Source organism: Pithys albifrons, chromosome 20 (genome assembly GCF_047495875.1).
Source record: "Pithys albifrons albifrons isolate INPA30051 chromosome 20, PitAlb_v1, whole genome shotgun sequence".
Classification (NCBI taxonomy): Eukaryota; Metazoa; Chordata; class Aves; order Passeriformes; family Thamnophilidae; genus Pithys; species Pithys albifrons.
In genome coordinates this window covers 4,521,922-4,546,501 of record NC_092477.1, presented here as the reverse complement: position 1 = coordinate 4,546,501, position 24,580 = coordinate 4,521,922, and the positions used below count along the sequence as shown (strand labels likewise).

General features: G+C 52.1%; 1 protein-coding gene across 1 annotated transcript in view; it reads right to left on the bottom strand.

Moving 5' to 3' along the window:
• Positions 1–649: 649 nt before the first annotated feature.
• Positions 650–24,580, bottom strand: part of LOC139681048 (voltage-dependent N-type calcium channel subunit alpha-1B-like) — a 355,721-nt gene continuing 331,790 nt past the window's right edge. Inside the window, exons 39-48 of the mRNA XM_071574188.1 lie at positions 17,831–17,939; positions 15,039–15,146; positions 13,772–13,881; positions 12,140–12,267; positions 11,049–11,175; positions 10,337–10,447; positions 8,671–8,706; positions 5,345–5,552; positions 4,165–4,373; positions 650–2,081 (exon numbers count right to left, since the gene is read on the bottom strand). Of these exons, the coding sequence (XP_071430289.1) occupies positions 1,545–2,081; positions 4,165–4,373; positions 5,345–5,552; positions 8,671–8,706; positions 10,337–10,447; positions 11,049–11,175; positions 12,140–12,267; positions 13,772–13,881; positions 15,039–15,146; positions 17,831–17,939 (1,683 nt within the window). The 3' untranslated portion in view covers positions 650–1,544. The remainder of the gene's footprint in view (positions 2,082–4,164; positions 4,374–5,344; positions 5,553–8,670; positions 8,707–10,336; positions 10,448–11,048; positions 11,176–12,139; positions 12,268–13,771; positions 13,882–15,038; positions 15,147–17,830; positions 17,940–24,580) is intronic.

Genomic DNA, 24,580 nt, shown 5'->3' with positions numbered 1-24,580 from the left:
AGATGCTGCACTTTTCCACCTGCATCCCTCCCTCAGGCCTAGTCCAGGAGAAAAGGCCACGTTTGTTCGCTGCAACCACTCCCCTCCCATCAATAAAAAAAAAAAACAAAAGAAGAAGAAAAGGAAAAAGAAGGCCAACAAAACCCAACCCAACCCCAAAGCATGTTTGCCTTCCCCACTGTGAGCTTCCAACGAGGCCCTCGGGAGCGCTGGTGGGGCGGTGGGAGCCCCGTGGACCCTCCGGGGTGAGGGGCTCTCCTGGCAGTGCCCTCCTGGCCCCTCGTGCCCTCCCCACGCTCCCCCAAGGTCTGATGCATCGAAGCAAGAGGTTGCATCGTCACTGTGAAAGATTTCAAAGGTTAGGCACTTAGTAGTGAACAACTGGAGCATTCGGTAGAAACGGTGGGACCTGGAATGACAATTGGACTAACTCTCTACATAAAGAGTAATTTTTTTCTTTTTTTTTTCTTTTTTTTTCTTTTTTACTGTACAATTTACAAAAATGCACACAATGAAAAGTTAAAGTTCTATCTAATAGCTTGATATAAAACCAATAACGTTTCTTCTTCTCACCCCTACGCTTTTTCCTCTTTTTTTTTTTCTGGATTTTTTTTTTCTTAAGTTGTTTTTTTTTTTTTGCTAAATTGTAAACAAGACAAAACAGTGAGGGGCGTGTTGCGGTTCAACAGGAGAGAGGGACGGAATGAAAAGTCTCAGCAGCAAGGAAACAGTCCTTACAAAGGAGCTCTCTTGTGGCTTTATCACGTGTCAGTGTGAAGGACCCGATGTGGTGAGTGAGATAAGGGAGACCCCGCAGGCAGCGGTGTCAGAGCAGCGTCCCTGCTGCCAGGGGTCACCTGGGGGTGGGGGTGGCACCAGCTCTGCCAAAAAGCATTCCTGTGGCTGAACATCAAGTCCCAATGGACTGTCCTTTGTTCTGGGCTTTCTCCTCTCCCAGTTTCTTGGGTAAAGCTCTTCCTTCTGAGCGGCCAACGAGACCAAAGGCGGGCGCGATCTTTGTTCTTGTGTGTCCTTTGCAAGCCCCGACTCCCACCCTGACGGGGGAAAAATGATGCTAAGAGATTAATTAAGAAACAGTCCCAACAAAAACTGCGCCAATCTTGAAAAGGATGGACAGTCTGCTCTTCCACCGCTGAAGCTGAGGATCCCTCTTCTCTTGGCTTCGTGCCTCTGTCGCCAATTTGGCATCTGGTGCGTGTCTGTGCCTAGACAGGCAGTGGCGAGGTGGGCTGGGGGAGACAGAGATGTGCTCCTCCCGCTCCTCCCCCTGAAGGAGGGAGCCTTCCTCCTCCATTTGTCTAGTGCAGAAAAAAAAAAAAAACAAATAAAAAAGGACAAACAAAAAAACCTAAAGAGCAGGAGAGGAGAGAGGCTGCAGGAGTGTCTCCAGCCGCGGGCGCAGAGCAGTTCTCGTGGCAGGGGCTGCCCCGCCGGCGTCGGGCACGTCGGAAGCCCCGGCCTTCCAGATGATAAAACTCATCATAATTAACCACGCACGCCTCGGAGGGCCCTGCCATGCCACGCTAGCACCAGTCATCCTCATCGGCTTCGTGGTAGTAGCTCCGTCCTCTGGTGCCAGTCCCAGTGTTGAGCCCCAGCGTGTAGTGGTAGCCGTTGGGCACCCGTCGGATTTGGTGCGACTGGGAGGTCAGGGAGGACACGTAGGAAGTCCTTGAGGACCGGCCCGAGTTGGTGGCCACGGCCTCCTCGAAGGTGAGCGTGTCCTCGGGCGCGGCGGCGCGCGAGGGGCTGTCGGTGGCATCGCGGTGCCCACCCAGGTAGGGGTCGGAGCCGGTGCGGGGCACGGGCGGCGGCGGCGGCGGCTGCTCCCCGCGGAGCAGCGCGTTGTGCTCCGACAGCCCGCGGCTCAGGCGGCCCGGAGAGAAGGTGGGCACGCCGGGCTGGCAGCTGGAGAAGTGCACGGGCGAGGAGTTGGCCGTCTTGTAAGTGATGCTGGGGCGGGGGGTCAGTGGAGTCTGTGGGAGCTGCCTCCGACCCCGGCAGGGGGTACTAGCACCAGATGTCGACAGCAAGGGGCTCCCATTAACTGAACCACTGCCCTACATAAAAATTGGAACAAAGCAAAGCAAAAAATAAAAAAGGGGAAACACCGGACAAACACAAAGGCAGGCAGGTGTCAAACAGAAGGAGAAGCAACGGAAGGGAGGGACAAAGTCACAAGAGGAAAGAAAAGCAAAAAAAAAAAAAGAGAGAGAGAGTTTAGACAAGCACAGTCAGGGGGAGGAGGTTCTCGAGAAAGAATTCAACACGAGATGTAAAGAGCCGGAGAGTTCGAGTAAGTGAGGACAGGGAGGGGCAGAGCATCGGTGGGACGCAAACTGGGACACGGCTCCGACAGGAGGGGACACTGCCCGGGGGAAGGGGGGAAACCCACAGCATACACGAGCTCCACATGCACCTTACCTGGACCGGGCAGGAGCAGCTCAACAACCTGCTCTGGATGGGCATTTTGTGCAAATGAATTTTGCCTCGGGGTGGATTTGTGCAGAACTTCACCCAACAGTCGTGCTGGGTTAGTGGAAGGTGTCCCTGCCCATGGAATGAGCTTTAAGCTCCAACCCAAACCATTCTGGGATTCTGGGATTCTGTTTCTGTGGTCAAAACTGGGTTATGTAGAAGAAGGATCTGAGGGACTGGGGGGTTTTTGTAGTTTGAAAATTAAATGCATTTTGATTAAACTGCCATTGTCTGAAAAAAATACCAGGCTTTAACTAACAAGTTCCTGTAGCAGAAATGCATTCACCTTCTCCTCTTTTACTTTACACTTTCGATTTTTGAGTGCTAGAAGAGCCTGGCAGCTTCCTGAGTTACTAAGAATGACAGGTGAGAGTGACCTAAGCTGCAGTAATTTAAAAAAATGCCACAAGTGAGAGGAACAGGCCCTTGTTTTGGCATTTCAGTTCACATTCTCCCAGGGCAGTACCTGACCAGCCCTGTGAGAGCATTTCAAAAATCCCTCAGCCTTTCATGACCTAACATTTCAAGAGCAGACCTTTAACTTTTAAAGAGCAGTTTTCCTTCCTGTCAAACAAGCAGGTTGTTGCTTGTCAGGCTGTCAATCAATGCTTGTCCTGCTCTGCTTGGGTTTTCCAGTGTGGTTTTCATGGCAGTGCTGGAGGCTGTTGGCTCACCAGTGGGATGTGGGGGCTATTTGAGCTGTTGTTGCCATGAGATGTGCCTGGTCTATGAGAAGAAGAGCAAATTCTGTGTTATCTGGGGGTACAGAGCAGTGTGGGTATCACTCACCACAGCCCTGCCCTCCCCAAGCACTGGGGGCTGACGTGGCATTTGCTGTTCATTCTGCTGGGCCAACCACTCTTGGGTCTTCCACAACATGGAATCTGAGTCTTTGCCTTTCTTTTTGTTCATTTTCACCCTCTCCCTCCTCTGGTTTCTCCACATTTCCTGCCTTCCTCCCTGCCACAGGCACCTGCCTCCCATCATCTGCCTCCCTGTGAGGATGGAGGATGGTGACCAGCACCAACAACATTCCAACATCCAGAGGAACATTCCCAGCTTTTTCCAAGAGCTTAAGGCTGAGCACCTCAAAATTACAAAAGACAGCAGAACTCATTTTCAGCCTGGAGAAAAGGAGGCTCAGGGGGCATCTTCTGGCTCTCTGCAACTTCCTGACAGGAGAGGGGAGCCAGGGGGGGTCAGGATGACAAGAAATGGCCTCATGCTGTGCCAGGGCAGGTTCAGGTTGGACATCAGGAGGAATTTCTTCACAGAAAGGGTTGCTAAGCATTGGAAGGGGCTGCCCAGGGAGGTTTGGAGTCCCCATCCCTGGAGGTGTCCAGGGAATGACTGGACATGGCACTTGGTGCTCTGGGCTGGGTGACAAGGTGGGCATCAGACACAGGTTGGACTCAGTGATCTTGGAGGCCTTTATGACTCTGTCTCTGAGATGCCTTGAATGCCTCACTCTGGAGGCAGCTGCTCAAAAGCCATCGAGTGACATTCCCACACCCATTTCAGGTATGAAGCACCAAGCAGGACCTCAATGAGCTTTCCCTGCCCCTGCCTGGCATTGCATCTCCTCCAACTTAAGAAAAACATGGAAAAGGTGCATAAATCCCTGGAAAAACCTCAGGGCTGCTTTCCCAGCCTGCATGTCCTCACCTGTCTGTGTGGCCCTTGCTCTGGCCCTCCGTTGGGCGAGGTGGGCCTGCTCTGCTCAGCAGATTTGGGCTGGGCGCGCTCGCGGCTGCCGTAGCGGTCGCAGGAGTAGAAGCGCTGCTTCTCCGAGGAGGAGGAGGAGTGCTGCTTCCTCTCCTGGGACCGGCCACGCTCCTTCTTGTCCTTGGCAGAAGACTCCCCAGCGTGGGCTACTGAAAGAACAACCTTGGTCAGGGGGCACCAACATTTGAGGAACTCCCAAGTGTGCAGCAGAGAGAGGTCTTTTGGTGCAGAAGGGAACCCAAATCCCACCCCCTGGTTGGTGCAGGAAGGAGGACAAGTGGCCCTCACTGTGGTGAGATCCTCAGGAGGAGCTGCAGACCCTGGTGAGGTCTGACCTCAGGCATTGGTGCATCTCTCGGGGCTGCACCAGTTCCATCAACTGGACCATGTTGTGCTGGTTTTGTCATCTCTTGTGGCCCTCACTGTGGTGGCATTAATTTAGACTGAGGAGCTTCAGGTTTGTCCTGCTGAGCCTGAAGCTGGAGGGAGGCAGGGAGGTCTGGAAACTGGTTTGATGGGCAAAAAGAGGGACAAGTGAATGGCCTGACCAGAGAGGGGGTGGATTCCCCATCCCTGGAGGTTTTTCAGCTGAGCTTGGCCGTGGCACTGAGTGCCATGATCTGGTAAAGGGACTGGAGTTGGACCAAGGGTTGGACCTGATGATCTCGAAGGTTTTTTCCAACCCAGTCGATTCTATGATTCTATGAATGTCCTTCCCACTAAAAACACTTATCCAGATTTTCCAAATCCATGTAGGAGCTGCCTACAGAAAGAAGGCAGCAGAAAATTCCCAACGAGCAGCCAGCCAAACTGATGAGAAATGAACATTTCTCTTTGGGTTAATTGATGAAAAATGAATATTTGGGCTTGGTCCTGCTTCAGTGCTCCTGCCAGGGACACTGACACCAAGGGAAGTGGCAAAGCAATGAATCCCCTTTCTATAAATCCTGACAATGCCTTTATTAGGGTAACAGGCTCCCCAAAAACCTCAGGAAACTACACCATACCCCTCCAGAGAGTCACCAACTGCTTCTCCATCACCAAACTGATGAGTTTCCCTTCCCAAATTCCTGTGCACCAAGGCAGGCAGAAACAAATGACAAAGGAATGTGACACTCACCAGCTTGTCCATCAGCCAACTGGTGGGCAGCCCTGTCCAAGGACTTCTGCTTCTTCTCTTTCCGCCGGTGGCAGCGGTGGTGGTGGTGGTGGTGCCCCTGCTCGGGGGGCATCCTCTCCAGGGAGTACTCGTAGAGGTGCATGGCATGAGGGCGCTGCGGTGCCAGCGTGGACACGGAGCGCTTCATGGGACTCGTGTCCGGGATGGGCTGCAAGGCAGAGGGAGGGACACGGAGCAGGGTGAGGGCAGAGCTGTGCCATGCTCAGTGCCTGGTGCCCACCATGGGGAGGGTCATACAGCGAGAGAAAGGGGCGAGGAGAGAAAGGGTTAATTGGATATGACCGGAATATCGGGCGGAAGGACTCGTGGAATGGTGGATCGAGGGCTACATTTGAGGGGCAAGTGTTGGCTCTTGTTGCTGAAATGGGCTTTAGTTCAGCAGAGTGCCAACCCACGGGTACCACGAGCCAAGGGCAGCACTTGACACCACACACAGCGGCACGGGGGTCACCAGGAGGGCAGCAGGGACACAGGGACAGCGCAGGAGCCAAGCGTCTCACACAGAGAATTCTCCAAGATTAGTTTCACCCAAAGCTGCTTCAGGGCCTGTGGCCATCCCAAAGCAGCTCCCAAGAGGAAAGCATAGAAGGGAAGGGTTGCTGAGCATCACATGGAGAGGGGGAAAATCAGGGGTAAGTAGGCAAGGTACAGGCTAAGCCACCAAGAAATCAGTTCTACCTCCCTGCAACTGAAGCCAATCCCATCAAACATTAAAACTTCTGTTGTCCCACCATCACTCCTTGTGGCTGGGACAAGCAGGACAGTGTGTATGTCCTGCAACTCCACTGGGACATCTCCAGAAATGAACACTTGGGTTTGGTATTCCTGTTTCCAAATCATTTCTGGCCAAACATCTGGACACTGAGTGCAGTAACCTGCTCTCTATGGCATTGCTGGACCCTGTGCCTGTGCCAGGGGCAGCTCCAGGCTCTGCTCCCTTTCCTGTAGGTTCAAAGCCTTACCAAGATGTTCTGCAGAACCCAAGACAAGTGGCCTGCAGGACAGCTACTCTCACATCCTCTGCCCTCCCTGCTGCCCAGTCACCAGGTACAAAGCTCAGAAAAAGAGGATAACTCCTGTGTCTCCTTCTCTGCTGGCCTCCAGCTGGCTCTGTGTGGTGACACAGCTTCATCCATCCATCCATCCATCCCCTGGAGGCCTCTCTGGGTCTCCCACTGCACCAAGGCCATGTGGCAGAGGAGAGATCTCAGAGCAGAGTGGTGCAGTCTGGCAGGGAAGGAGCTCAGGATGTTCTCTGCTCCCTCAGCCTCACACTTGTTTGAATCCACAATCCAATAAGTGCCTCCACCAAGAGTTCTTGCAGAACATTTACTCTGCTCACTGTAACCTTTCCAAAGAGCCCTGTATTATTTTTACTGTCTGTTCTGTTTTGTTTGGTTATCCTAAAACTCAGATCTCTGAATAGCCTGTGATATTTACCCAGTGCCAAGCCAGTTGTTTCACAGCTCTGCTCATTATTTTCAGTGGAAAGAGCCCCTTTCCCTCCCACTGAGGGTGGATTATCCTGGGGGTAAAGGTGCAATCTGGGCAATGACCCAAATTTTGGTGCTTTCCACTGAAGGGCTGTTGGGGTACAAGAGCTGGAAGGTTTGTCAGGGGCACAGGGTGGGGAGGGGGAGCCCAGCACAGCCTTCATATTGGAACAATAACACCCTGAACTGGAAGGGACCCACAGGGATCATCCACCCCAATTCCTGGCCCTGCACAGACACCCCAACAATCCCACCCTGTCCCTCAGAGTGTTGTCCAAACCCTCCTGGAGCTCTGGCAGCCTTGGGGCCGTGCCCACTGCCCTGGGGAGCCTGGTCAGTGCCCACCACCCTCTGGGGGAAGAGCCTTTTCCTGAGATCCAACCTGACCCTGCCCTGACACAGCTCCAGCCATTCCCTGGGTGCTGTCCCTGCCCTGGCACAGCTCCAGCCATTCCCTGGGTGCTGTCCCTGCCCTGACACAGCTCCAGCCATTCCCTGGGTGCTGTCCCTGCCCTGGCACAGCTCCAGCCATTCCCTGGGCGCTGCCCCTGCCCTGGCACAGCTCCAGCCATTCCCTGGGCCCTGTCCCTGCCCTGGCACAGCTCCAGCCATTCCCTGTGCCCTGTCCCTGCCCTGGCACAGCTCCAGCCATTCCCTGTGCCCTGTCCCTTCCCTGGCACAGCTCCAGCCATTCCCTGGGCCCTGTCCCTGCCCTGGCACAGCTCCAGCCATTCCCTGGGCCCTGTCCCTGTCCTGGCACAGCTCCAGCCATTCCCTGGGTCCTGACCCTGCCCTGACACAGCTTCAGCCATTCCCTGGGTGCTGTCCCTGCCCTGGCACAGCTCCAGCCATTCCCTGGGTGCTGTCCCTGCCCTGGCACAGCTCCAGACATTCCCTGGGTGCTGTCTCTGTTCACAGACATCACAGCTGCCCCTCAGGAGGAGCTGCAGACCCTGGTGAGGTCTGACCTCAGGCATTGGTGCATCCCTGGGGGCTGCACCACTTCCATCAACTGGACCATGTTGTGCTGGTTTTGTCATCTCTTGTGGCCCTCACTGTGGTGGCATTAAATTAGACTGAGGAGCTTCAGGTTTGTCCTGCTGAGCCTGAAGCTGGAGGGAGGCAGGGAGGTCTGCAAACTGGATGGTTTGATGGGCAAAAAAGGGACAAGTGAAAGTCCTTCCCACTAAAAATATTTATGCATATTTTAAAAATCAGTAGAGGAGCTGCCAGAAAAAAGGAAACAGAAAATTCCCAACAAGCAGCCAGCTTAACTGATGACAAATGAACATTTCTCTCTGGGTTAATTGATGAAAAACAAACATTTCTCTTTGGATTTGGTCCTGCTTCTGTCAGGGACAGAAGTCCCCAGTGACACAAAGGGAAGTGTCAAAGCCACAAATCTGCTTTCCATAAATCCTGGCAATGCTCTCATTGGGCAAGCACAGGCTTCCCAAAAACCTCAGGAGACTACACCATACCCCTCCAGAAAGGGGTGCTTCTCCATTACCAAACTGATTGGTTTTTCCCTTCCCAAATTCCTGTGCAACAAGGCATATGAAAACAAATCAAAAAGCAAACCAACCAAACAACCCCTTCCCCTGCTATGAGAGCGTGGGACATGCATGGAGGGGACAGCAGAGTGGCAGGAGGGAGAGGCTGCATTGGGCTCCAGATGAGCAAGGGGGGGGGGGAAAGTAAAGGGTTTGAAGCAAGGTTAATTATTTCTTTAACATGGATTTAAGAGGATACAACTAAGTGCAAACTACATACTGCCAGGTAACTCCCAGGCGACCGTGCTTTGCTCCTCTGCAAACAATTCGGACAAGGTGAGAGACATTATTGGAAGCAGTGTCAGACATCGAGGCAGAGGTGCAGCAGACACCATGACGACCAGGGAGGGAGGGCATGGGGGCAGGACAGCAAGAGAGGCAGGGGGAAAACACGGGAAGATATTGAAAAAAAAAATTATGGAACATAAAGAGACAGAGGAATGACAGGCAAACAGAAAGGGAGACAGCCAGGAACAGAAAGCATCGCAAAGGAGAGTTAGAACAAACTCAAAAGTTTGGGGAGGGGCAGAGCAGCACGTGAGAGGGAGGGTGGGGGGCGTGGAAGGGGGAGACACACACAGAAAGTACATCAGTTATTCACCCAAAGCTACAACCACCATTATTATTTGCACATGTGTTATTAAATGAGGTTAGATCTGCTCTGCTATTCCGGGCCTGATTCACAGCCACACTGGGCACTTGCACAGGGCCAGGGATGCCCTGGGGGACACACACTGTGCTGTGCCAGGGACACCACATGTCTGACTCCATGCAGAGCAGCTTCCCAAGGAAAGGCTCGTGCTGCTGCCCTTGCTGCTGCCAACTGCATCTCCACACCAGGGAAGATGCTGTTGGTGCTCTACAATAAAGGATAACTTTGGTCTGGGAAGGGCGAAGGGAAGGGAGAATGACTCTGCTTTGGGATCTGCTGCTTTTATTAAGCACGTTGAGAAGTGCTCCTGGTAACACAGAGAATCCCAGCTGGCTGAGGAGGGGCAGCCTGTGCCAGCCCCAGCATGTTGGCACAGAGATTCCAAGTGCTGGAGCCATTGCTGTGTGTGCAGAGCACAGGCTTTCAGTTTTGGGGTGCAGCAGATCCTTCACATTCTCCTTCCCATGGAGAGCAATGGAAATAATCCTCAATCCAGGTTGTTCCCTCCTGACTATGAATCAGGCCCTTGGAATGAGACACAACATGAGAGGTGAGATGTTCTGACACACAGGAGGGCAGGCCAGTGGCTGGGAAGTTTTTGGGGATGAACAGTTAGCAATGAACATGAGAAATGGCCAAAAATGGTCTCTGACATCCTACACACTGAGCTGCTGTAAGAGTCAGATCTCTTTAGGAAAAGCTGAACAAGGGAAATGCTCAGCACTGTTTCACTGGCCAAACTCACAGTACAGAAGATTGGGATGCTCTGAGTGGCAAGAGGCAAACCCAGGGAACATGCTCAGTGTCCCAGTGCAGCATCCCAGGCACAGCCTCCCTGCTATTCCCTGCACCTGCATTAATCCAGGACATTCCCAGCACATCTCCAGCTTTGTTTAAGGCCAGGGCACAGGAGGGTGTCCTTCCAGGCTGTCTGGAGACATGGCACACAACTGGGAAATGTGCCTTCCAGGAAGCCAGTCTGGCAGATGGCATTGCCCCCAGTTAATGAGGACCCCATTGGTGCCAGCCAGAGGGATCACTGGGTTGCTTTTTGCTGTGCCCAGGGGTGGGTAACACCAGTGCCCACACCTGCCACCCAAGCACAAAGGTTGGTTTCCTGTCTCCAGATCAGCCAACACCTTTGAAAACAAACATTCACAAGCAACACAACAAGCAGAGGGAGAAGATCCTGAGTTCCTGACCTCCCCCAAGCAGTGAGGTGGCCCTCACTCACCTGAGTCTCAGCAGCCAGGCGTGGCATGGAGGCTGCTCTGCCCTGGCTCTCCAGGCCTGGCTGGGGCTCTCCATTGGCAACTGTGGGGCTGATTTCCCTCATTTCTACCACCTGATTGAAACATGAAAGGGTTTCAGGAGCAAGAACATGAATATCAGGTTCAAGGCCACCACCTGAGCAGGCTTTGGTGAGTTTGATGGCATTGTGAAGAGATGCTGGTATGGCAAAGAGAGTTAATGAAGGGCTGTGGAGCAGGTTACTCTGTCTGCTGGGCTTTGTGCAGCAAGGACAGCAGTGGGCCAAGCTCTTCCACCAGGCAGGAGCCCCAGCTGTGACCTGGGAAATCCCTCAGCTGAGCTGGGACAGTGATGATAAGGAGAGGAGATAACCTTGGGTAACCTTTTGCAGCAGAGACAGAATTCCATGAAGAAGGACTCTGACAGAAAAGGCAGATGGCAGAATCTGACAAAATTCCATGAAAAGGGTGTCCCCCTGTACAACTATCGAGCTATGAAAGCTGTTGGGTTTGGTGTTTCTCCACCAATGTTCAAGCAAACTTGGGGTTGGAAGAGCAACACTTTGCCTCAAGGGGCAGGTCTACCATTCAATGCCCCTCATCTGGTTTTTCTGAACATTTTCTGAGATTTCTAAAGTTGTAAAATCTCCTGCATGTCCCCATCCCCTGCCTTCCCATCCCCACCCCTCTGCTCACCCGTTCAATGGGGATTTCTTCTGAGTGGCCTCGTTCAAAAGCTGGTGTCCTGGTTTCATAGAAGACATCCTGGGTACGTTGGGTGCCCCAGGAACTGGACTCTTTGATGCCACCCTCTGGGGCTGGCCTGTCAGAAGGGAAAGAGAACAAAAGATTAACATTTTGGCAAAGGGATTTTGCTGAACTCACAGTGTGGCCAACTTGGGAAATCAGTGGCAGGATGGGCACAGCTGCTGGTGGAGCCATCAGGTCCCCTGAGTTCTTCCAGAACCACATCCTACAGAGCCTGAAGATCCCATGAGAACAAGGAAATCAAACCAGCCATCATTTGGGGTTTTTTTCAGTAACAACTTCTGTGATTTAATTCCTGATGAAGAAGAATGAAGGGCTTTGGAGTTCAGGCCAATTCTGTGTGCAGGACAGCTGGACATTGGTCAAACACCATGACCACACTAAAGGACAGTCACTGAATGCCCAGGGGCACCCATGGGTTTCACTGCTGAGTCTGATACTGGTTTCCTCATCTGGGTTATTTGGGATGTTTAAACCTCAGATGTCCATCACTAAAAATCCACAGCAGTTGTGACCCAGAGGAAAGTCACCTGGAGAGCAGGAAACAGGGAATTGACTGGGATCACTGTTACTAGAACTGTTTGGAAAGCTCTCCATGGAGGGATTATTTCACCCAGAGACAGATTCTGTTGTGGAAAGTCTAAAGCAGCTCTGGCTGTTACCAAGTGCCATGAGTTTGAGGGATGACTTTTGGACTCCTGGTGAATTGGGGTTTGTTTGGTTGTTTTGCAACAGTCCCAAATACAAATACCCACCATGGAGAGCTCTGCAATGAAGGTTCAGAGCAGACCATTAAGGAAACCCACAGCTCTGGAGACCCCAACCCTCCAGCACTGCACCAGTGGGAAGCAGATACAGATGGAGGCATTTGGGAAGCCACCACTGGGACTTGTCCCAACCATGGTTTGAGGGGCTGCTGGTTTTGGTGTCCCCAATTCCAGAGCCACTGAACCAGCAGTGGTTGGGGCTGGTGGACACACCCAAAGTGTCCCTGCTCTGTGGGCTCAAGGGACACTCACAACGCGCCGCCGTTGTTGAGGGAGGCCGAGCTCTTCTGGCGCAGGAAAGCCTTGGCGTTGCTGAACGCTGTGGGCTGGGTCTGCTCCAGGGTGGCCTTCAGGGGGTGGAACAGGGACACTGGGCCAGGCTGCCAAGCACAAGGGAAGGTTGTCAGACACAGAGCTGTGATGGGCTGCAGTGCTTTTGATAAAAGTCCACTTTGCCACCCTGGCAGAGGAGCCCAACCCAACCCAACCCAGCCCAGCCCGGCCCAGCCCAGCTCATGGTGGCCACTGAGGCTCTGAAGGACCTGCTGCCCTCAGCTTTGTGCAACTCAAGTCATGCAGCAATCCCCCTTCCCTCTGAGTGTCCCCCCAGACAGGGATTTCACACAAGCATGGGACCAGGCTGTGACACTGGGTCTGCTCCAGGGTGGCCTTCAGGGGGTGGAACAGGGACACTAGGCCAGGCTGCCAAGCACAAGGGAAGGTTGTCAGACACAGAGCTGTGATGGGCTGCAGTGCTTTTGATAAAAGTCCACTTTGCCACCCTGGCAGAGGAGCCCAACCCAGCCCAACCCAGCCCAACCCAGCCCAGCCCAGCCCAGCCCAGCCCAGCCCAGCCCAGCCCAGCCCAACCCAGCCCAACCCAACCCAGCCCAACCCAGCCCAGCCCAGCCCAGCCCAGCCCAGCCCAGCCCAGGCCATGGTGGCCACTGAGGCTCTGAAGGACCTGCTGCCCTCAGCTTTGTGCAACTCAAGTCATGCAGCAACCCCCCTTCCCTCTAACTGAGTGTCCCCCCAGACAGGAATTTCACACAAGGATGGGACCAGTCCAGGCTGTGGCACTGGGTCTGCTGCAGCCACCCCCCTGCAGGACAAATCTCCACCCCATGCTGGAGCTCAGCTGGATGATCATCTTAAAAACAAACATTTGTCCTCCTGGAAACCATTGGGCTTTCAATCCCAAGCCAGTTGTGTGGAAATATCACAGAATCCCAGGATATCCTCAGTTGGAAGGGACCCCCAGGATTATTGAGTCCAGCTCTTAAGTGATGCCTCACACAGGAGACTGAACCATGACCATTATGAGCACCAAGTTTGAACCAACTGAGCTGATCTCCAGGATTCCAATGAAATTGTAAAAAACTTCACATCCACCAGAGCCAAAATTGTTTTGAATAATTCCCATTAGAGCCAAAATCATTTTGAATAATTCGCATTAGAGCCAAAACCATTTTGAATAATTCCCATTTTCAAAAGGAACTTAAAACATTTTATAGCCAAACTACCATCAGCTTTCAATAAAAAAGCTGATCCCCCCCCAAGATATCTTTTGGTGTTCTCCAGTCCCTGGGGGACTTCTGAAAACAGGATTTAGACTGCCCAGCATCATTTTGGAAAAGATCTTTCTGGATCTACTGGAAAAGGAAAATGCAACAATTTTTTAATTGTTTTTTGAGAGAGATTTTCAGGAGAGGTTTTGATTTTTGAGGCAGCATTTTCCACCTTTGCCTGGAGAAGAACTCAGACTTTCTGGATGGAACTTGCTGGTGATTCTGGTGAGAGCTCCCCAATGTTGGACAAGAGGCTGCCCAAGAGGGAGGATGGAGTAAAACACCTTTTGGAGTAAAACACCTTTTGGGTGGGTACCTGGCAAAGGCCTCCTGGGGGCTGGACTTGCTCCCTGCTGTTCTTATTCTGCTTGTAGAAGTCAAAGATCATCAGGGCTGCGTAGACCTTCCCCACAGTCATTTCATCAGCTGCCAGAGGAGGGTGGAACACAGAATTTAAAGGATGAGAAAAGCAGAGGAAGTCAAAAGGCACGAGAAATTACAACAAATTGGGGTGAAAAAGGAAGAGAAGAAGAAACATCAGAATAATGAGGCAGAACAGACACAGAGAGCAGGGGGAAGAAAAAGGATGAAGAAAAGGTTACAAGAAACTTCTTCAGCTCTTTGCCTGTTGTCTCCCTCCCACGGGAGGGAGGTGGCCCCTGTGGCAAACACAGAGATCATGCAGCAAAAATCAAGCAGGACAACTGTGTGGCATTGCCAGGAGAGCTGCTACATTCCCACCAGATCCACAAACAGCTTTTTATCAAGAAAAAAAGCCTTATTCCTATTTGATTTACAGTCAGCCTGGCCACAATGGGCTGAACATCCAATTAAAGAGCATTTCATTTTTCCAGGTGTCTTTTTTCACCCTCAGAGCCACAGAACCAGCCCTTCCCTGCGTGGCCCTGGAGCACTTCCCATGGAGCAGAGGGAGCTGGAGCAGCTGATCCAGAGGCACCAAGAGAGGAGGGGAGGGAGAGACTCAAACACTCCCTACCCACTCATTTGCACCTCCTCAGCCCCCTCATTTTTCTTAATTAACAACGCCTTTATTGCTCTGCACTGCTTGTCATTAATCAGGAATCCAGAGCCCTTGGCTGGGCTGCTCAAGATAGAGGCAAACATTCCATTTTCTCAGGGCATCAGCAGCACAAACACCTCATTTCTGATCCTGTAAGTTCTGAGCAAAGCTGCACTTTTCTTCTCCTGGTTTTCCAGAGTTCAGATGGAAGAAATTGCTCTCCCATCCTTCAAGGCACAGGTTGGAGGCTGGCAAAGCCATGGAAAAGCTCTAGAAAAGGCCACACAGGGCATTGGTCTCTTCTTGGTGCTGTTTTGGGTTATTTCTCCTATGAAATCTACTGTAGCATAATGAAGTCCATGCCTAGATGTGACCTCAGCTTCCCCAATCCCTGTGGGACCATGGCATGGCAGCACAGAGGATGCCAAGGAGCTGCAGTGCCCTTGTTTTCTTTGCTGCACCCTCCAGATGACTGTGCCCACATGGCAAGGAGGGAAAAAACCTTTCCTGGGCTCCTTGGGTGTCTGGGATGGATCCAGTGCTTGCTGATGGACCCACTTACGTTTGTGAGGAGGCACCAGCAAATCCAGAGTCTTCTGGGACAGATTGGGCCACACCAGGGAGATCTCCTTTCTCAGCTCAGCATCACACTGGTGCTGTTTGACACCACCTGCAGAAAGGGAGGGGACAGGGAGGAGAGTGAAACCCCCTTGTCCTCTCAACACATACCAGCATTTGGAGCCCCTTCCTTCCTTTCCTTGGGAAGGGTGAGCCAGCACAGCTGCAGCAGAAGTTGAGAAGGGAACTGGTGGCAGAAGTCTGTGAATTCAGCAGGACCATCATCACCTCAGCCTGCTCACCCTCTGCTGGTACTTGGGGCTTAAACTTAAGCTCACACTTAATTTCACCAATCTCCTTTGGGGCACTGGGTGGTGCCCTGGGCAAGCAGAGGCATCTCCCAGGTGGGATGCAAAGGGCTTGGCTTGAAGTGCTGGACATGAATCATGGAATGATTTGGGTTGGAAAGGACCTTAAAGACCCTCTAATTCCAACCCCTTTCCATGGGCAGGGACAGCTTCCCCTAAGCAATGCCATGATGGGTTATAAACCCTCTCTGATGAGTTTCAAACCCTCTCTGATGAGTTTCAAACCCTCTCTGATGGGTTGTAACCCTCTCTGATGAGTTTCAAACCCTCTCTGATGGGTTGTAACCCTCTCTGATGGGTTTTCAGCCCTCTCTGATGGGTTGTAACCCTCTCTGATGGGTTATAAACCCTCTCTGATGAGTTTTAAACCCTCTCTGATGGGTTTTCAACCCTCTCTGATGGGTTATAAACCCTCTCTGATGGGTTGTAAATACTCTCTGATGGTTTTCAACCCTCTCTGATGGGTTATAAACCCTCTCTGATGGGTTTTCAGCCCTCTCTGATGAGTTTCAAACCCTCTCTGATGGGTTTTCAACCCTCTCTGATGAGTTTCAAACCCTCTCTGACGGGTTATAAACCCTCTCTGATGGGTTTTCAACCCTCTCTGGTGGGTTTTCAACCCTCTCTGATGGGTTATAAACCCTCTCTGATGGGTTGAAACCCTCTCTGATGGGTTGTAAATACTCTCTGATGGGTTTTCAACCCTCTCTGCCACCAAGTCCTCCCGAAATCTTTGGCAATGAGACATGAGCACTTTGTTCCACACCAGCAGCTACATCACAAGGTAAAAACAGAGCCCAAGTTCTCCGAGGGCCAAAGCCAGGCCTTACTAGAGTGATTAAAGGCTGTGTGAGCCACCAGGCCAGCTCCCAGCTGAGTGCACTGCACAGGAGGCAATTAAGGAGTTCATCTGAATGACACAGATTATTTTTCCAATGGGAGGAGGCTCTGGGTACTCTGTTACAGGGTGGCTTGAACTCCCACACACCAGCTCATTAGGGAGGGCTTATTAAGGGCCTGTTAGTCCAACTAAAGACTCAATTAAATGTAGCACATGAAACCCATTCAAGTGAAGCTCACAACAACACAACAGGTCAAAACCTCACACCCCACAGCAGAGAGAAACCAGGGAGAATCCAGTGCTACCCCTGAGCTCTTTTCTCTGCTTCCCTTCCAGGGCAGAGCCAATAAAAAGGGTGGGGGAGCCTTTTCCAGTTGAAAAAGGCTGTTTGAGTTACTGCTGACAGGTAACTAAACCCAAAAGTAATACAAGCTCTCAGCATCCTTATCTAGAGGTTATTCCTGAAATAAGGATACATAAGGAAGTCCTAAATGCATCTTAGAAAGGGGTGGCTGATCCCTCGGGGAGCCAAAGGGACCTCAAAGTTTTGTCTTCTTCCAGCAGGGCCAACCAAAAGCATCAAAGACAAAGTTTAAGCAACACACCAGAGAGGTGATTAACACAGAGAGGTTGCACTGCTGGCCTGGAACTGGTTAGGAAAGCCCCAAACCTGAACCCTGGCCTGCCCTTGGCTCATAAGAGCATTGTTACCTCCTGTTAACTTTGAAATGAGGTATGAAAGTGCTTTGGCCAGGCATGCCTTGCTCCTGACCCCAGCCAGGCTGCTTAGATGGTGTAATGACCCAGAGAAAAGGCCACTGTGTTTTATTACATTACACAGTTTAATTGGAAAGTCAAGTAAATGCCTGATTAAGCACTTAAATAATTAAATTTCATCTCAGGGTAGAATGTGGTTCACTGGAGTCACTGCTTGGCTGCCAGCAGAGAGCAATGGGGGAGGAAGGGCTGCTTTTCCCCCTTGCAGGAATAGTCCAGAGGTGTGGGAAGTCTCGTTTCTGTTACACAGCAAGGAGAGCTCACACTCTGATGGCCAAAGTTCTCCACATCTCACCCCCCGGGGGTGCAGCCACCCCAAAGGCAGAGTGATGCTCAGGACCCCTCTGTGCCCACCCTCGAGGCTCCCTTGCCCTCAGGTGTTGGCACAGGGCAGGCTGGCAATAGGAAAATGGGATTTCCACCCTTGGGTTCAGGAGGACACCAAGCCAGCAGGTGAGTTGGGGTTTGAGCCACGTGAGCTCTCAGCAAACTGGAATTTTCTTCTCCTGGTTTTCCAGAGCTCAGATAATAAAAACTGCTCTCCCATCCTGCAAGACAGGGGTTGGAGACTGGCAAAGCCATGGAAAAGCTCTGGAAGAGCCCTCACAGGGCAGTGTTTCTAGTTGTTTTTTTTCCCTATGAACAAGACATCTACTGTAGCACAAGGAAGTCCATGCCCAGATGTGAGCTCAGCTTCCCTAATCCCTGTGGAGTGGCAGCACAGAGGATGATGGCAAGAAGCTGAGCTGCCCTTGGTTCCTCTGCTGTCTCAGATGACTCCCCCAGCCCTCAGACCCCCCTCCCTCTCACCTGAGGCCAGTTTGATCTCCAGGGCCGTGCGGATCAGGGCCATCAGCGTGGAGGTGAAGTGCACGGTGAGATCCTCGGCAGAGATGGGCATGTTCATCCTCACCAGGCGCTGGGGAGGGGAAACACCCACCGTGAGGGCAGCTCAGGGTTCCTCCCCCACCCTGCCCTCCCCTCTGCCAGCCCTTAAAACACCCAGAGTGAATCGTGGGGGGGCTTTTTGTGTGCTGAGATGGAAATGTATCTTCTCCTGGGTGGCAGCTCCTTTCCAGGAGCGGCTCTGACATCCAGCAGTGGCTTTGGTGGTTAAACAAGGGAGTTGCCAGCACTGCACTGCAACCTACAGAGAGCTCTTCCCAAAGAAGCCACCTGAGATGCTGTCATCCTGTGACACAGCCTGGTGGCCTGCTCCTGACAGTCTGCAGTGATGTCTGCAGCTCCACACAAGTGGCTGGTCCCCACCACCAGCAATAAACTACTAACCCACCTCCTCTACCCCTTCCTACATGAGTTGCCCTTGCCCAAATCCTTGTTCTACAACAGGAGAAACAGCAACAAATGGGAGCTTGGCACTGCTGAATGAGGTGAGGTGATGGAGGCTTTGCATCTGCAGCTCCATCCTGAACGTGGCTGTGCCTCTTCCAGCTCTTCAGGTGGCCTTGCCAGTGAGTGGGATGTGAGGAAGACACTTCCAGGGACAATGGGAGGCATGTGAGGGCCTTGCACAGGAGCTGTGCAGTCTGTGAGTGGTGCCATGATGGTGCATTTTGCACCCTTGGAAACAAGGTTGCTGAGCCCTGGGATGGGGCTCAGGACCCTGAGGCAGCTTGGGACTGGCTGCTAAAAGGTAAAGGTGTCAACACCCTTCCTCCTGGAGACCCCTGGGTTCTGGCTCTTACCTCCTTTCTCTGTGGGCATCCTTGTCTCCTCCTTCCCTTCCAGCCCCTGAGCTACACAGCTCCACCCAGACCTTCCCCACAGGGGAAGAGGTTGGGTTACCATGAGCAGGACTGGGATTCCCACCATGTTCTTTCAATCCAAACATGGAACAGTCCCTCAGCATCAGTATCTTCCAAGATTTTTCAGACCTGGTAGCTGTTCTTTCTCCATCATCATCCAGGGTCACCTCTGACAGGGCAAATCCATCATTCCAGCAAGCAAGGAAGTACCTGAGATTGCTTTGGAAAGCTGTGGCTCCCTTAACACCTCTGGCAGCAGAGCATGGACGTGCTGACAGGGAAAAAACACTCTCCAAGCCTTGCTGATAACCTGAGCAACACATTGAAGGGATGGATTTCTCCTCCTTCAGCAACTTAAGTGATTTATCAGCTCCTCAGCTCTCACAACTTCCTTGTCCAGAGCCCTGTCAGACAAACCTCAGTGGTTCTGCTCTCCAAGGGAATGTGCAGCCTGAGGAAGTCACTGGGGCTTGATCTGCCTGAGCTGTAAAACCCACAGGTAGCTCTGCCTGGGCCCCCCTGCTTGGAGGGAATTTCATCCTCATCTGAAAGCTCCTCAGGCTGTGCTTTTGATCTGTATCTTTGCACAGAAACCTCCTCTTTGTTTAACAACAGCCCAAGTGGTGTTACAGAGGTTTGAAAACTGGAGGGAAAGTGGTGTAGGTGAGAGCAGGGACCTGCTGGAGTGTGAGGCAGAGTGGGCAGGGGGAGCCCTCATTCTTGCTCCTGTGCTGTACCCAAACCAAGCCAGGACTGGTGAATGAAGACTTGGTCACCCTTTCCATGCCTTGTTCAGCCTCTCCCTGCGTGGAGAAATCTGTGACATTCAACTTTCCAGAGGTCACACTCTGCTTTGGGTTGGAAGGGACCTCAAAGGTCATCTTATTCCAACTCCCAACCATGGGCAGGGACACCTTCCACTAGACCCGGTTGTCCAAGCCTTGCCCAACCTGGCTTTGAACACTTCCAAGTGTTTGGGTGTTCTGGGGAAGGGCATCCCTGGTACCTTCTGCCAACCAAGGAGATGCTGTGGACATACATTGGTGCTGACATGGGCAGAAAGAGGGCACAGGGTGCTGGTCCAGTGCCAAAATTCTGCTCCTGAAGTTGGCCTCAGAGTTGCTGAGACCTCCTGATTTATCTTATTACGTGTCTGAAGCTCTCATTTCATGCTGGAGGGACAAGAGACCAGTGTGACAACCTCCCCTGCCTCCTGAAGTCTGAGACAAACCAATGGAATCTCCAAGATCTTCCTCCCAGCATGTCCAAGGTTATTTTCCACACCTGTCAAGCCTCAGAGACAGGGAAATCAAAGCCAAGACTTCCCTCCCTTTATAATTCATTGACAGTATCAAATGCTGGCAACAACACAGGTTGGGGTTTTTTTTTTCCTGTTCATTTGTGTGAAATTAAATGGGATTTTAATTCAGATTTCTGCCCTCAGCACACAAAAAGTTACAGAAAATACATCAATGAGAGTCCAGTTACCACTTAAAGAGTCCCACTGAGTCCCACCTCAGTGGGAGAGTGTGAAGGGATGGAGAGAGAGAGAGAGAAGATGTGTGGAAGTGAAGAACAAGCAGATGAGAAATTCCCTGCAGGAGAGCTCTGTCCTCACACAACTACCACCAAAAACTGTCACTGAGACATCCCAGGTGTCCCCAGCTGACTTTCCAGACTGAATTCCCAAAGGATGCAGGACACAGGCCACATCCCAGCCATCCACAGCACTCCTGGATGAAGGACTTTCCTCCTAAATTTCCACCAGGGACAGAGGATTTAGGGAAGGGTTTTCCAGGGGAAGGTTGGCTGAGCAAAACCCACAAGCTGAGTTGAGTCCCCTGGAAGAGGCTCTTCCCAAAGCACCTCCTGTCCCTCCTCCCTGCAATTCCCTCTGCACTGCAGCATTTTTTCCATCCCAAACTGGTCACAGAGACCAACCTGGACACCTTGAGGTCACTGCAGGTTCCAGGCTGATAACCCAGCAAGGAGCACAAGGAGTGGCTTTGTGTTGTTCCTGGAGCATCTCCAGGATGGAGCATCTCCAGGGCTGAGCAGCTCTGGGAGTCAGGAGAGGGGAGGCTTGGCTGGGATGTCTCCCTGTCAGGGTGGAAAAGTGGGATACACCTCCCCATCCTCCCTGGGGCAGCTGCTTGACAGCCAGTTGAGAACTCACTCAGGGTGAGCTGCAAGTTGCACCTTCCAGGGCAGAGCAGCTGCTCATTTTTTACTCAAAAAAGCCATAAAATGAGACAGAAGCACTTTATAACCTTCTACAGCCAAGTCCAACAGGTCTCAGCTACAAGTCACCCAAGATTCCTCCTAAAATCTACTTCCTTGGAAGCTTCTGACTTATAGAATCATAGAATCATAGAATGGATTGGGTTGGAAAAGACCTCCAAGATCATCAAGTCCAACCCTTGGGCCAACTCCAGTCCCTTTACCAGATCATGGCACTCAGTGCCACAGCCAAGCTCAGCTGAAAAACCTCCAGGGATGGGGAATCCACCCCCTCTCTGGGCAGCCCATTCCAATGCCTGAGCACTCTCTCTGCAAAGAATTTTTTTCTGCTCTCCAACTTCAATTTCCCCTGGCAGAGCTTGAGCCCATCGTGCCCCCTTGTCCTATTGCTGAGTGCCTGGGAAAAGAGACCAACCCCCACCTGGCCAGAACTTCCCTTCAGGCAGTTCCAGACAGTGCTGAGGTCACCTCTGAGCCTCCTCTTCTCCAGGCTGAACACCCCCAGCTCCCTCAGCCTCTCCCCACAGCACTTGTGCTCCAGTCCCTTCTCCAGCCTCGTTGCTCTTCTCACTTGGGTTGGAAGAGACGTCCGAGATCATCAACCCTTGATCCAACCCCACTGTGATCACCAGCCCAGGGCACAGAGTGCCCTGGGCTGGTGGTCACAGTGGGGTTGGATCAAGACATGGTGGATTCTCTGTCCCTGGAGGTGTTTCAGAGGACACTCAGTGCCACATCCAGTCCCTTCTCCAGCCTCGTTGCTCTTCTCTGGCCCCGTTCCAGCCCCTCAATCTCTTTCCTCAACTGAGGGGCCCAGAACTGAACACAACACTCAAGGTGTGGCCTCCCCAAGGCAGAGTCCAGGGGAAGGGTCACTGCCCTGGGCCTGCTGGCCACGCTAGTTTGGATCCAGGCCAGGATCCCCTTGGCCTTCTTGGCCACCTGGGCACACTGGTGGCTCCTGTTGAGCTTCCTGTCCCTCAGTCCCCCCAGGTCCCTCTGCCTGGCTGCTCTCCAGCCACTCTGTGCCCTGCCTGGAGCGCTGCAGGGGTTGGGGTGGCCAAAGGGCAGGACCTGCACTTGGCCTTGGTGAACTTATAGAGCAGGGACAAACTTGGTTTAAAAAAATGGAACCAGTTGTTTGGACTGGACTCAGTTTTAAAAAAAATTGAGTTCTGCTGTTTCTTCTGGCTGAAGTTGTGCTTCAAAGCTGTGTCTTCCCCACGGCTCAGGCTTTGGAATAGGCTGCAAAAATTATCCAAATTCGATTTTTTTTGTTTGTTTATTTGAGGCTTTTTTGTCTTTATTTTTTTAGCTGGTTTGGTTTGGGGTTTTTTGGTTGCTTTGGTTATTTTTATTTTTGCTGGTAATTTTTTTCATCATTTATTGTTTCATCTTGGGGGATTTTGGGAGGGTTTAATTACATTTTTTCATCCTATTCCAAAGCCTGAGCCATGGGGAAGACACAGCCTTGAAGCACAACTTCAGCCAGAAGAAACAGAAGTTAATTCTTTTTTTTTTTAAACTGAGTACAGTCTAAACAACCAGTTCCATTTTTTTTAAACCAAGTTTGTCCCTGCTCTATAAGGAACATTGATATTTTCTCTTCTGCACTGGTTGAGGATAAAATGCAAATTCTTGATGAATTTTTCCAAGAGAAATTTTGGGTCAAGCAAAATATTTGAGAAATTTGACCAATCAAGAAGAACGGACAAAATAAATGCCCCTTTCAGCAGCTGCTTTTGGGGGATCTTCTGCTCAGAAAGTGATGTCTGAGTGGGGAACGTGTCAGAGAAATGCAGGGAGGGTCATCCCAGTGGGATCAAAGCTGCTGGTTCCCAGCCTGCCCCAGAAAGGGAGCGCTGAGCAGATGGAGCTGCACCCTCAATTCTTTCCCTGACACACTTCTCCAGTTCCAGCAGGAAGAGGAGCACTCGGAGCTGGGAATGCCTGGAAAACCCGCTGGAATTTGAATTATTAAGAGCAGCCCATCAGCGGCTCCTCTGGGAGAAAAACTGCTCTGGGAATGATCCCAGATGGGAAGAAATTGGGGACAAGGAGCGGGAAATGAGGCTGCGGCTGGTGAATAAATTATCGGCCATGAATAATTCATCCTGACCTAGTTGTAATGATTCTGTTCTCATTTAACTCTTCTCGTGGCTTCAGAGAGGGTGGTCCTTGCCTTCTGCTGCACCCTGGGCTGGGTGAGGAGCCAGTGCGGATCTGAGATCCCCTCCAAAGGGTCCCACAGGGGTTTGGGTTGGAAGGGACCTCAAAGTTCTTCTTGTTCCACCCCCTCCCATGGGCAAGATGTGTCCTTATCATGGAATCACAGAATTCCAAACTGGTTTGGACCGTAAGGGATCTTAAAGCTCATGTTGTTCCACCCCCTGCCATGGGCAGGGACACCTCCCACCAGCCCAGGTTGCTCCAAGCCCTGTCCAACCTGGCCTTAGACACTTTCAAGGATGGGGCAGCCACAGCTGCTCTGGGCACCTGTGCCAGGCCATCAAACCTTCCCAGGAAAGAATTTCTCCCTAATATCCCATCTCTCCCTGCCCTCTGGCAGTGGGAAGCCATTCTCCCTTGACCTGTCACTCCAGATCCTTGTAAACAGTCTCTCTCCATCTTTCTTGTAGTCCCTTCAGGTCTTAGAAAGCCACAACTGGCTCACCCCAAAGCCGCCTCTTCTCCAGGCTGAACAATCCCAACTCTCCCATCCTTCCCTCCCAGCAGAGCTGCTCCATCCCTCTCATCACCTTGGTGCCTCATCATCATTATTCCTGATGTCCAACCTGCCCCTCCCTGGCACAGTTTGAAGCCATCTCCTCCTGTCCCTGTGCCCTGGAGCAGAGCCCGACCCTCCCAGCTCCCCACTCCTGGCAGGGATTGAAGAGAGTGAGAATCACAGAATTGACTGGGTTGGAAAAGACCTCTGAGATCATCAAGTCCAACCCTTGGGCCAACTCCAGTCCCTTTACCAGATCATGGCACTCAGTGCCACGGCCAAGCTCAGTTGAGAAACCTTCAGGGATGGGGAATCCACCCCCTCTCTGGGCAGCCCATTCCAATCCCTGAGCACTCTCTCTGCAAAGGACTTTTTTCTGCTCTCCAACTTCAATTTCCCCTGGCAGAGCTTGAGCCCATCGTGCCCCCTTGTCCTATTGCTGAGTGCCTGGGAGAAGAGACCAACCCCCACCTGGCCACAACTTCCCTTCAGGCAGTTCCAGACAGTGCTGAGGTCACCTCTGAGCCTCCTCTTCTCCAGGCTGAACACCTCCAGCTCCCTCAGCCTCTCCCCACAGCACTTGTGCTCCAGTCCCTTCTCCAGCCTCGTTGCTCTTCTCTGGTAATGTTGGCACTGGCCCTGTGTGGCAGCAGGTCCTGCCCTGAGCTGCTCTTTGATCACCCCCACGCTTCTCCACTGGGCTCCAGCTTTGTTTGAGGTGGCAGAAAGGTTGGCATTGATCTCATTTACCATCCCTTTTGTTCAATGCACAACCCTGAGTGCCTGGGAGAAGAGACCAACCCCCACCTGGCCAGAACTTCCCTT